Here is a 12,968-nt window from a genome sequence, read left to right as displayed (position 1 = left end):
AAAAGAGAGAGTCCACTCAGCTTCAGCCTCTGCCAGCTTCTTGGGGTATCAAACCAGGAAGGGTTGGCTGTGGCCCGGGTCTCAGCTAGACAGTTGTCCCAGGAAGAATGTATATCATTCCTGACACCAGTCCTGAGACTTGGAGTGAGGTAGAGAAGCATAGACCATAAAGATGCATGCAAGATGTTGGCAGATAGACAATTTACACAGAGAGCTCACTCCCGGCCATGCCAGTGGGGATATTTGACAACACCCAAAAGAGAGAAACTACACCTTGAGGAGAGCATCAGGAGATGAGACACAGAAAATTTTGGCCCTTAGATTGCCCAATGAGAGGAGAAATATGATTTGAGGAAAACAGAATATCCTCTTGGGCATTGACTGCTCATTAAGTGAAATAAACTCATCTGCTTGTTAAGTCTCATTCCTTGCTTTTTGACTTGTACCTTTCATAGGGACTTTTTGTTAGGACTTCCCACAGCAGAGCCTGCCAGTGTTTCAGAGTCCAGTAATACAAACTGGCAAAATGACCCGAGCCAACTATGAGTTGGGGACCGAATGCCACCCTCACAATTCCTTGCACTGGGCAGCAAAAGAGGAAGTCAGGGACAGTTTTATTAAGGAAATTCACCTTCTAATGCACAAACTAATAGCATATGACAGTGCCCTGTGGGACCAAAGCAGAAATACATCATGGGTGTCAGGATACAAAGGCTTGGCTGGACTCAACACAGGTCCTGGACGAGTTCCTGCTCAGCAGAGGGTCACTATCCTGTCTTCTTTCAGAACAATCTTGTACAATCCCTTCTATGACTGAGGAACATGTCAGCTCTGCCAGGCTGTGTCCCAAACATAAAGGTGGTGATTTCCTTCTTCCTCTGAGAAGGTGGATATCTAACAAGAAATGGTTTTAGAAGCAGAAACAAAAATGCAATTAGACCCTGAGAAGTTGAAAGGGGCCCTAGTTTTACCAAGATAGCTAAACCCAGACCAGAAAAGTTTGTTAGGAGGGCTCCGGAGATTCCCAGGTGTGAAATCAGGGGCAGGTATTGGGAACCTGTGTCTCGGGGCAGTGACTGTTACCAGCAAGATGGTTGCAGTGTTGAAGGATGAGTTAAGGCAGAGGCCAGAATTCAAGGTCAAGGTCCTTACAAAATAGCAAGAAATGGTAAGTACCCAGAAGTAAGTGTCACTCAAGACTAAGGCTAATGCAGTTGGAATCATTTATTGTGCTGCATACCAAAATATAAGCTGTTTTGAGGAGACCACCTGAAACCCCATCCAGTCTCCCTTGTCTGGCACAGGTAGGGATCCTCTGTGTGTTCTGACACTCCGGACAAGGATTTAAGGACTAGATGCAAGGTTGTTTTCTATGGAACAGAGGAAGCAATGGTCAGAAGGGCGTATAGAACACTGCAGTGTTGTTACAAGTGTTGCATTATTCAGTAACTAATATTTAGTTTGCTTATTTATATGTTTGCTGTTTAGCTCATGCGAATTGGGGTAGGCAAGAGAGTCATTTGTGTATATCTGGATTAGGCATCCCCATCAAGGATCAGCACAGCACTTAAATTTCCAGGGTCACCATCAGAAGATATAACTTGGATGTGGCTTTGCTCGCAGTCCCAGCAGCCCTGTGACCCTCTATTTGAATAGCAGAGCCAAAAGTAGGGTGAGCCTTCTGACCCACCTCCTTAAACTCTGCACTCTCTGCATGACTCGCCTTTCTCTAGTTCTGACTTTGCTGAGTGGAACCACAGCCTTTCAGTCAAGCTGGTGCTGATGTTTTTAACTTCCATAGGATTCATTCAAACCATGTAAAGGCTCCCTAGAGCATTGTGCTGTAGGTTTAGGCTGCCAGAATTTGCATGTCTGCCAAGCTCCCAGAGGCTGCTGATCGGGCTGGTCTGGGACCTGCTCTGAGAATCACCCCCTTCCAAGAATCAGAGCAGTGAGAGGAAGTCCTAATAGGACCCTGTCTCTCAGAAATGTTCAGTTTTCACATTGCAGTGCTCAGCATTGTCTTCATTAAGAACATCTTGACCTTTGTTGACATCATGCAGGCTTCTTCCCTGCTGATTAGGTAAAGGAGCTCGCTGCAGGCAAGCTCCAGGCAACTTTGATTAGTGAGAGAGACATTTTAGAGTTTCTCTTCCCATTATTATTCCTTTATTATCGTGACTATTCTGAGTTCTAAAGCAAATGAAAACTAATGCAGAGCTCAAAAGAAATTGTCCCTAGATATCTTAATGAATGAGCTCTCTTAAAAAAGATGTAGTGAGTCTGTTGACTGATTCAAGAGTTCAGAGACTAGAGGTCCTTCAGCTGCTCTTTTTGTTAGTTGGACTGTTTATTGAGCAAGTACTGTGACCTCTAGTAGGTTTTGGAAGTACATGAAAGAGAAAAATAAGAGATCCTATAGAAGCTAGGCATCTGATAGATGGGGCTCAAACTTATCCCTAAAGGAGCATCTTACATTTCTTTGGGGCCTCTAAAGTAAGAAACCAGCTTCTGTTTCACTGGTTGCTGAGAACAATGGTTTCATGGGAACACTGAGGCTATACTCTGAACTCTAAGAAATGCCCTAATATCTCTATCTTGCTGCTGGTATAATAGAAGCTCAATAAAAGTGGTATTGGTCACTTAGTTGAAGGACTTACAGAGAGATGAGAAAGTCACATACATTTTATCAAGCTTCCCATTCCCCAGAGAGACCACTTCAGGGCCAGCCTTCATCAAGGTGAGACGCTTGCAGTGATGGAGAAGGTGTTATCCTGTGATAAGGCATGAGGTCTTGAAAAATCAAGCAAGGAAAAAGATGCCATTCTCAAATTTTAACTGTCCTGCTTCATAATCTTGTATGTTTTGTTACTTGTACTTCAATGTAGATTTCTGCAGTCCAGCATTGAATCCAGTGCTCCAGCAGACTGGGATTTGCTGTATTTGCCTGTAAGGGGAACTGTGCTCTTTAAAATATAATACTGGCTTCCTCACAGTAGGTTAGCTAGAAAAGGGATTTGTGGTTTTGCTTTAGGCTGTTGTCTTCAAGGCAAGCTTTTTGTGTTTCTGCTGCAGCGGGGCATTTAGTTCACTTCCTGAGATTAATTGATGGCAAGTGGCATTTCTTGCTCTGCGAACCCTCAAAACAAGTATCTTTTATTCTTTACTGGAAATCAGGCATGCTTAATTTCTAGTTGTGCATGTTGGAGGCATGAGCTGAGATGCAAGGAGCATTGATATAAAAAATTTAACTCCTCGGGGCTTCTGTGTTGTTAGAAAAGGTGGATATTCCTGAACCAAGTCTTCAGATATTTGGGACATAACAAAGGCTTGCCTACCCTAAACTGAAGGCTCTCCTTAGCACGTGTCTTGATGAGAGATCATAGGGTAATTTTCTTCTTTTGAAATGCATGAGGCATGCATTTCAAAAATGCCAGGAGGCTGGTTTCCTTCTCTCTACAGCTTAGGGCGCTGTGACTTGGACAGTACAGTGGAGAAGGCACAGCACACAGCCACTTCCTGCACGTGAGGGATATGAGAAACCCAGTAGCACTGGCTTTCCCTCAAGCTTTCTGTCGAAGTCCTGCCTCTCCTCTCAGTTGCTGCGCACCTGAGCCTTGAGATCCACTCTTTCCCAACCATACACATGGTTTGATAATAACAGAAGTTACCTGGCAGTGTTGTTGGGATGGCAAGTCATTAAATGTAGGTTTAATGCCGCAGGTTTAGTTTGTAAGGGTTCATCTCATGGTAACTGTTCATCATGGTAGCAGCGGTTACATTAGCACAAGTCAGAGTAGTAACTCTACCTTTATTATGGAAATTCTCTACTTTGCCTGCCTCCTTTCATGACAGTCAGGGATAGGAATATGATGGATCCTAATCCAAGTGTAAAGAGTGATAATCATAGGAATAGTATTTAAGGCTTGCTGAAGACATACTCTTTACAGTGCTGTGCAACATGCTATGTGTTTATTCCAATTGGATCCATTAAGGGTAGTGATTAACACTTCCACTTTACAGATGAATAAACTGAAGCAAAACACATCTTAGCAAGTAGTAGATAAGGCAAAATGTGAGGACAAGCATTTTGGCTCTGGAGGCAATGCTTTTAAGCCACTGTGCTAAATTGTCACTCAGGAAATAATTGATTTGATGCCCTTGATGGTATACACTCCCAACCATCCCCAGTGGAGAGCAACTCTTAGCTGAGCCCTCTTTGTTCTGGTTGGGCTCTACCAATTTTGAAATGCAAGGGTAAGTTAAAGACTAGGGAAAAGGTACCACCTGGGGAGGGTGAGTGTAATTATGTATGCATGTTGGGGCTTGAGGACAGTGCTAGGGAGGCAGAGACCTTGGCCCAAACTCTTTAAAAATGTTCTGTAACTTTGGTATCTTTTCATGTGATGGTAATAGGTTTTTCTCTCCTTATATGAACAGGCAAGACCTGAGATTCAAGAAGGGCAGTCAGGGTCATTAGTTGAGGGCTCTCTGATATATGATGTTTGCCTTTCCACAAGGTGGATTAAACTATTTATTAGCCAGGAGTGCTATAGCAAAGTACCATACACCTAGTGTCTTGAGAAACAGGAATTTAATTTCTCATTCTTGTGGAGGTTAGAAGTCAAGATCAGCATTTTAGCGTGTTTGATTCCTTCTGAGGTTCATGAAGGTAGGATCTGTTCCAGGTCATTTCCTTTGACATTTAGGTTTCTGACTTCTCCCTGTGTCTTTACATAGCTATTCCACTACCTGTCTGTGTCTGAATTTCCTCTTTTTATAATACTGGTAATATTGGATTGGAGACCCCCAAAATCATTTTAATTAATTACTTTTAAAAGACCATACCTTATAATATGGTCACATTTTGGGGGTAAGGGGGATTAATGGACTTCAACATACAAATGTTGGTGGAGAGGCACAGTTCAGCCCATATCAGTGATGTAACAGCCATAACTTTTGCATAGAATCTCCACTACTCTCAAATAAGAAATGTACTGTGCCTAAATCAAAAGTGACAAATTAGCATGGGGTTAATTATGAAGAGTTTTAGGAGAGTTAGGGATTACTTTTAGGGTTGAGAAAATCCAACATGAAAGGCAATATTCAGTATTGGGCCTTAGTTTCAATTAAGTATCCTTCAAAAAGTTGCCCTGAAGCCCCTGAAAGTAGTTTTCTTCATCCTCTTAACTGAAGATGTTGGGTTGCCTTATTCAGAGGTTTGTGATGATCCTCATTCTCATATACATGATTCTTCCAGGCCTCTATGGACCGCAGAAACATTGGTTAGCTTGCTCAGTGGCATAGGGGTGACCTTTGTTCTCACAACATAATGTCCAGAATTTTTGCATTGGAGGTAAAAGTGCCTGAAGACAACTGATTCATAGTTCCCTGCCTGTGCCAGAGATCTCTCTGTGGCACTGTGAAAACATTTGTCCTGCCTGGCTCTTAGTAATCACAGATTATTAAGTTTCTGGAATGGCTCATATATCAAGCTCCCTCTCAGACAGAGAAAACCAGTGCTTGGAGAACATTGCTGGACTTTAATGGAACCACAAAGCAACAGTCCTCAGTGAGCCTTTTTATTCCCCAACTTTGCCCCAACAATCTTTCTTCACCTATTCAGCATCTCTGGCCTTTTTCTTCTCAGCAATTCCCAATACTTCCAAAATCCTAGCTGCTTCTCTCCTCCATGAGGCCTTGGAGGCTTACCTAACATTTGTGATTAACACTCCCCATCCTAGCTCTTCAAAATGTCTTCAATGATAGGAAAACTACTGCTTTGGTAAACAACTCATTTTATTGTTGAAAGACTTCTACTTTTTATAACAGTCTTCCTCTTTGGGAGTACAGTCTCAGCTGTATCTAACTTCATGTATCTCTCCTAGTTTGCTCTCAACCAGTCCCGATTAACCAGTTGAGTTCATCTTCCGTTTTTCCATTTAACTGCAGTGGTTCCCCTGAAGTCCTCTCACATGGTGTCCTGAATCCTCTATGCTTTGGGTTAGGTGATGTCAATACCATACCAACATCTCTGGCCATGGCTTTGAGCACCATATTGGAGCCTTACTTCTCTGAGTGGGTTCTAATAGCTTCCAGTGCACCAAAATTAAAATACATGGAGGTTCCTGCTCATCTTTCAAGGCTCAGATCAAATGCTACCTTCTTTGAGGAGGCTTCTGTTGCTACTGAAATCCAAGGCAAGCAACAGCTCCTTCCATCCTATACCCTCACACTGCTCTGTGCATTATAACGCCTACCACACTCCATCACAACCTCCATGTTACATTGTCTTTGTGAACTTCTATGACTAGAGACTTTGTCTTAGTTATTACTATTTCCTCCATTTCTGGTTCAGGATAGGGGTTTCACATTTATTGATTGCTTTGCTGATTAAAGAAACCAGCGTTAGAATTTCAGTTACCATGAAAGTTCTGAGAAGGAAATATCCTTGTTCAAGGAGATTTTGATATTCCTCAGATCAGATCCTTGGGGGAATATCCTGGATGATATATACTGAAATTATCCAGGTCAGGCTGAGAGAGGGAGGACAGAGCGTAGTGTGGAGTACCTCTGAGATTTCCTGGTGGTTTCTGGCTATTCCAACATAAATCAGGATTGTAGCGCTAGCATCAAATTGTACCTGGTTTCCCCAGACCCTCACCCCAGTTAATGAAACTTGACATTCACTGTCTTTTTTTCTTCTCAATAAGGGGCAAAATAGACACAAGGCTTTCTTCTTTACTTTCTAAGATGAAAGGTACAGGCCACAGTTACCAAAGAATGCTTCCTTCCTAGAAGGAATCAAAAATACCAATCCAAAACACATCTCCTCTCTCAGCGTTTCTAAAAGGAGTTTTTGCCAGATTCCTGCATTATCTGTTTGCTTGTTGATCTTGTGTGAACGTACTCCTGTGTATCTTTTAAGCCCTGAATGCACTGGGGGTAGCTCTCAGACCTTTCTGATGTAATTCTTTTTCTCCAAACAATAAACCAGGGAAGAAGTTTGAACATTGCTCTTTGTCTTCAGGGAAGTTTATTAAGATACTTTTGCAACCAAACTACACTCTTGAAAGACTAGAAAGAGTTCATTTTCTCAAACCTTTGGGGTGGCCTCTGTCTGAGGTAGTATCTGTACAGACACTGCTATCCATGAAACTATTAAAAATTCTTCAAGGACAAAAAGGGAAAAACCTGAGAATTTGCTGTCACCCTGTAATGTCTTTTTATTTTATTATTTTTGACTCAGTTCAGTAATTATAAGGTGGTCTCGTAGTTTATAATACCCCAAATTTTCCAGCCAATGAAATACTACTGTGAGTTGGATTGTTCTACTGTGAGATTAGATATGGCAACTTGTATAGTAATCTAGGATGGTTCCTTCAAGATACCACTGTAGGAATGCTTCATGTGGTACTTATTATTTAGTGGGTCTGAAGAAGAAATTCTAAGAAATAAATAAATGCAGGGAGAATGTTTTCCCATCTTATGTGGGATAGGGAACATATTGGGAAGGTTATCATAGAGATATGAAATCCAAATTTTATATTTTTTAACCAGATAAGAAATATTAGTTTCCCATTCTTTGCATTCCAAACATCTAAAGGAAAAGTGTCAGACAAAATTCAAAAAGGAAAATACTGAAAACTAAATAAAGGCTATTCTTTGATACTTGAAAGAGGTCATTTTAATGATTAAAATTATAATACTTCTTTGAGATTTGCAGCATTGCTAATGTCTGTCTTGGGTTGTCAGTATTATTCAGGGATGATAACTTCATTACAAACATAATTAGATATGCCTGGGAAAGAGACTTAATTACGTGTGGTCAGTGTTGCAGAATCCATCAGTGACTTTCCTCTTAAAGAGGAAAAGAGACAGAATCATGGGCGATGAATGTGACCATGATGCTGCAGGACCATGTTAAACTTGCCTAATTTTATTGTAATACTTAAGGTTTTTAAGGAGGCTCTGCCAGCCCACTGGAGGGGAGCCACTATAGAATCTTCTTCCTTTTCTACCTATAAACAAGCCAACGGAGGATGCATGTAGCCCTGGGAATTCAAGACTAGTTTATTAAGATGCATCTTGAGTCACTCATCCAAGGGATGCTGAATTGGGAAGTGGAGGTTGTGGGGGTGTCACTGGATGGTTAGTGCAAATACAGTTGTCAAAGCGAGGAGCGAGGGTGTAGTTTAGTATTGAAATCATGTATTCCAGATGTGGGCATTTGGTAGTCAATCTGCTCTGAAGTGACACGCTGCTGAATCTTTAAAGGGCTTCAGCTGGGGAGAGCAAAATCTGATTGGGCAAATTGCTAAAATATTTAAAGTGCAGCCTGTTAAAGCTTTTACTGTGAAGAGCATCACGTCAGAAGTTGTAGTCAGAAAGAGCAAGTAATTGGCTTTCCATCCTCATGCCAGTCAGTCAGCATGAGGCTCTGTTCCTGTTCCTTCCTCTTCATCGCCGATGCTAATAGCAACCCTTTGGGGTCTGTGTGTGTGTGTGTGTGTGTGTGTGTGTGTGTGTGCGCGCGCGCGCGTGCGCGCGTGTTGGGGAAATTGGATAGCTGGTAAAGTGGAACGGGTGGACTGTAAAAAGGGAAGCAGAATGCATAAAATGGAATGAAGCCCAAGTGGTCAAAGATGGGCAGGGAAAAGGCAGGATCATTTCCTGAGAAATCCAACCAGCATCTTCTGATGAATGCTGATGGGTGGCGTCAGTTATCTTTCAAGGGGTGGGTCTATAAGCAAGAGCATAGCCACCAGTTTAGTGGCTTCCTCTACTTCTCTAATGTCCTCTGAGATGTAACTCAGGGGGTACTGTCTCTTTATAATGACTTTGTTCTCTGCTCAAGTTTCCCTGTCCTTTGTCTCCCCAGGCACGACCCCTTGCTGATTCCTGGGAATGATCAGATTGACAACATGGACTCCAATGTCAAGAAGTATGACTCCACTGGGATGTTTCACTGGTGCGCTCCCAAGGAGATCGAGAAAGTCATCCTGGTGAGAGAGGGATTCTGGATATGCCCTATGTACATTTCCTCCTAGCCCTACATTTCCTTAGGAATGTTTTCCTAACTGGATGGTGGGATGGTACAGTTCCTGGTCTTAATCATTTCTGATGAGTGAAATGCTTAACAGAGACTCAGACAGAAAGAGCTGTAATCAGAACGCGAGCAGAGAGCAGAATTTTCAATCTCTGAATATTTATGGGCTCATTAGTCTAGTGGTGATCTTGTGCTGTGGGCGTGAGGCATCATGGGAGGCAGGATGTGGCTCATTTCTGTCCACCTACCTCTAGGAGCAGAGCTGGCCTGGGCCATTTAGGAGCTGCATGGCCATGCAAAGATCTTTTCACTCTCTCTATTTCGGTTCTTTCATCCGTCACAAAACGGTCTTTGTTTTTGCAACATACAGTGAATGGTTGTAGTGAAGATTAAATATAGGACACTTTTAAGTGACCTGTTGTTTTACTTATTATTATTATACTTAAATGACATAAAGAAATATGAACACTGTCTTTTTCTTATTTACAGCTCTGTTTTGTATCCCTATAAATAATAGCCTTGTATCTGTGATCCTTCCTAGTACATACTGTAGACAGGCACATGCATTTGCTGATGATGACAATGCAGAACCATGGTCCCCTGGGCAGGCTGGGACTCAGAACTGTATTTCATGGATGACTCTCCAGTACCTCAGTGGCAGCAGCGGGCTTCTGCTGTTCTGTCCCAGAATATCAGCGCAGATAACAATCCATTCTATTCTCTGCATTGGTCCTGTTAACAGCTTTAGCTTTTAACGCCTACATAGACTTTTCCTAGAGTTTATTGTCATGATAATCCACGAAAAATGGATTAATAATCAGGAAGTTCCAATGGAAACATTCTTTTTCCCTTATGCCTCTAATCCTCAGATTTCTGTGCACCAGCTCCTTTATCAGCCAGGGAAGGCCTATTATTTTTGAAGCCAGGGCTGCTCTTACTTAACAAGGACTGTTCCTGGTCCTCAGAACTGCTTTGCACTTTAATCCACTGGATTTTTCCCTGTGTTTTATCTAGTAGGTGTTTTATCAGCTTAGTTATAATTGAGCATTGTAAGCCAATACAGCATCACATTGGAGCCTCTTAGAGGTGTAACACTTGTGGACAACAGCAGAGGAAGTTAAAATTTCAGCAGACAGCCACTGTGTAACTTATCAGGAGAGAAAATGCAGAAAATAGCCACAAAGCTATTTACTTTCTATTACATCCACCACACTTTTCCTTACTAGTCTCAGTTCAGCCTGGTGTTTCCTGCAGGTGGCAGGTCATTTACTAATTGTTTGATCTGAAATACAGGGTTTTAATAACTTGCCTAGATTTTCCTGAGCAGTGTATGCTGCTATCTGATCACCATCCCCTACTAGAAGGGAAGAGTTTAAGGAGATGAGCTCATCTGAAAAATAACATCATTTAGCAAAATGCTGATGGCAGTGTGTCTTTGTTACTTTTGCCATTGCTGAGACAAAATGCCTGGCACTCAAAGTTGAGGTAGGAAGGGTTTATTTTAACTCACAGTTGGTAGAGGTTTCTGTGCATGGCTGCCTGCTCCAAGACAGGGCAGCTTAGCAGGAGAGCATCACAGAGAAGAATCAATAGTTTATGGCAGGGAAGACAGGAGGCAGCCTCAGCAGCAGCGACCAAAGCAGCAACAGTTTGCTTCACTCGCTTTTATCGTTTCTAGCTTACCCACCTCTTGGGTGGTGCCACCCACACCCAGGTTGGGTCTTCCCATTATCCATGCCAGAACTATGCCAGAGCAGTCAATGGGCTAATTTAGTAATCACACATCCTTAATCCAAGCATCACACTCTTAATCCCAGTCACAGGGAGGAAGCACCCACCACTCTTGTTCTGGGGGTATAGTGCATAAAGTTTACACCCCAGTGGAGCAGACAGAAGACCTTCAGTTAGGCAAATAAGTGCATAGTAATATTTCAGATACTAATAAGCTCTTTGAAGTCGATAAAGCAGTATTGTGGACTAGAAATGGCCTGGGAGGCACCATTTAGATAACTTGACATAAGGAACACTAACAATGGAATGACTGTGAATGATAGGAAGGGCTAGCTATGTGGCAATGCATGGAAGCTGTGTCTACCCACTGCGTGTTTAATACTAACAGCTTTAAGGATTAGGATGTATAAGAGATGGTCCCAGGTTCTTAGGAAATGATCCTCTAATTACAAGGAAGATGTAAAATGTAACTGTGGAACAGTCAACTTAAAGCTATGTAATATGAGACATAAAATGGTGCTCAAATATAGGGAGAAGCACCAGCATGTGTATAAGAAGCCAGTGACATCCACAACATGCAAACAAGTTGTTCTTGGAAGGGGTGTAAACCACAAAGGCTGCACATGGTTTGGCAGCACCTGTACTAAAAAGACCATGAAGGCTGAGTTGGGTTAGGCCTTAAAGGATCCACAGGAAGCACAAGACACAGAGAAGCACATGAGTAGTTTCTCTGGTAGGTCTTAAAACTTCCAGAATCAGACTTTCTAGAGTCAAGATGCAGAGATATGTACTTTTATCAAGTTTATCAAGTTATCAACATCAGATGATATTGCTATGGTGCATTGGAGAACTGGAATTTTAATCCTAGATCTAAGCAGCATCTATTGCTGGGCTACTCTCTTAAAGGGTACCTATCTCCCTTATACATGATTGGACCCAGTTTGTATCTGTCTGGCTTACTGAGGGGAACTAGCCTCTCAGGTGGCCTGTCCAATTAAAAATAATTTGGAGCTCCATCACAGCATGTCACAGACCAGATGACTCTGTGCTAGTAGTATCCAAGCACTTAGACTTACACACAGCCTGGAAAACTAAATCTAAGTCTTCTCCATGAAACAAGGATAGGTGATGTGAGCTCCCTGGAGGGTCCTCCTTGGTCTCAGTAAGACGTTTCTTATAGCCTGTGTCTCAGGTTTCCCGGTACTGCTGCAGAAGGAAACCAATAATAGTGACAGCCCCTGCTTTAGTCTAACGATCAGGGAACCAGAGCTAGCTTCCTCCTCTCCTTGGGGGTTACTATAATAACCCTGACATTGTCATGAATTGCAGTATTGGCATTTAAACAATCAATACACTGGTCAATGCTAGGGATTAAATCAAGCAGAGTTTGATATATGTCGTGGACATTAATATGTCTCCTCCAAAGCATTGTAAGCCCCATGGGACCATCCACGCATGTGGTGGGTGAACAGACAGGAAGGCGCCAAGATGGGAGGCACTGAACTAGAAGCAAGCGACAAAGAACGACTCATGATTAGCTTCCTTGTATTGTCTTCTTTGATAGCACAAAGGCCAGCAGTGGCTAACCATGGGAAATTAGAGTCCTCCTCTGCATAAGGGTGTTTCATTTGTCTTTTTTGTAAATCTGTACCTGAGATTGGGGGAAGGCATTGGCCTGGTGCTCTTACTGATGTGTCTCTAGACCCTTTTAATGATTACTTTGGGATTTTTTTTTCTTATATAAGGCAAGTCCCTCTAGAAATGTCCCTGAAGACCCCAAGCAGCCCTGGGCAGAGTTCAATATCCTGGTTCTAGAAAAGGTTATATCATGAATGACTTTAGTCTCATGGGTCCGTATGAACTCTGTTGCAGTGGATCAACTCTTCCATTATAACATGAAAGTAACCATGGATGAACTTGACTGTATTCCAATAAAATTTTCTTGGAATTTGAATTTCATTTAATCTTCATATTTGATGCCATTGCCTTGCTTTGTTTTTTAAACCATTGTGAAGTGGAAAAACTATTTTTAGCTCACTGGACTTATCAAAGACTGGAGCATCAGATTGAGTCTGAAGGTCACAGTTGCCAGCCCCTGGCTTTGGATAGCGTGTTTCGCCTACTGGTTCAGTGATGTACTGTGATACCTTATTGATAAATCCAGAACTCAAAACTCAAATGTCTTGAG

The 12,968-nt window shown here is 42.2% G+C and overlaps 1 protein-coding gene across 29 annotated transcripts in view; it reads left to right on the top strand.

Annotated features, from left to right (window-relative positions):
• Positions 1-12,968, top strand: part of Kcnma1 (potassium calcium-activated channel subfamily M alpha 1) — a 736,611-nt gene that overhangs the window by 645,750 nt on the left and 77,893 nt on the right. For all 29 annotated transcript variants that reach the window (XM_063238715.1, XM_063238714.1, XM_063238712.1 and 26 more), the window contains one exon: positions 8,882-9,005. In XM_063238715.1, coding sequence (XP_063094785.1) covers positions 8,882-9,005 — 124 coding nt within the window. The remainder of the gene's footprint in view (positions 1-8,881; positions 9,006-12,968) is intronic.

The sequence above is a fragment of the Cavia porcellus genome, unplaced genomic scaffold (genome assembly GCF_034190915.1).
Source record: "Cavia porcellus strain 051 isolate PalLab524CR breed Dunkin Hartley unplaced genomic scaffold, mCavPor4.1 scaffold_28, whole genome shotgun sequence".
Lineage (NCBI taxonomy): Eukaryota > Metazoa > Chordata > Mammalia > Rodentia > Caviidae > Cavia > Cavia porcellus.
The sequence above is the reverse complement of the archived record's forward strand: the minus strand, read 5'-3'. Positions and strand labels throughout refer to the sequence as shown.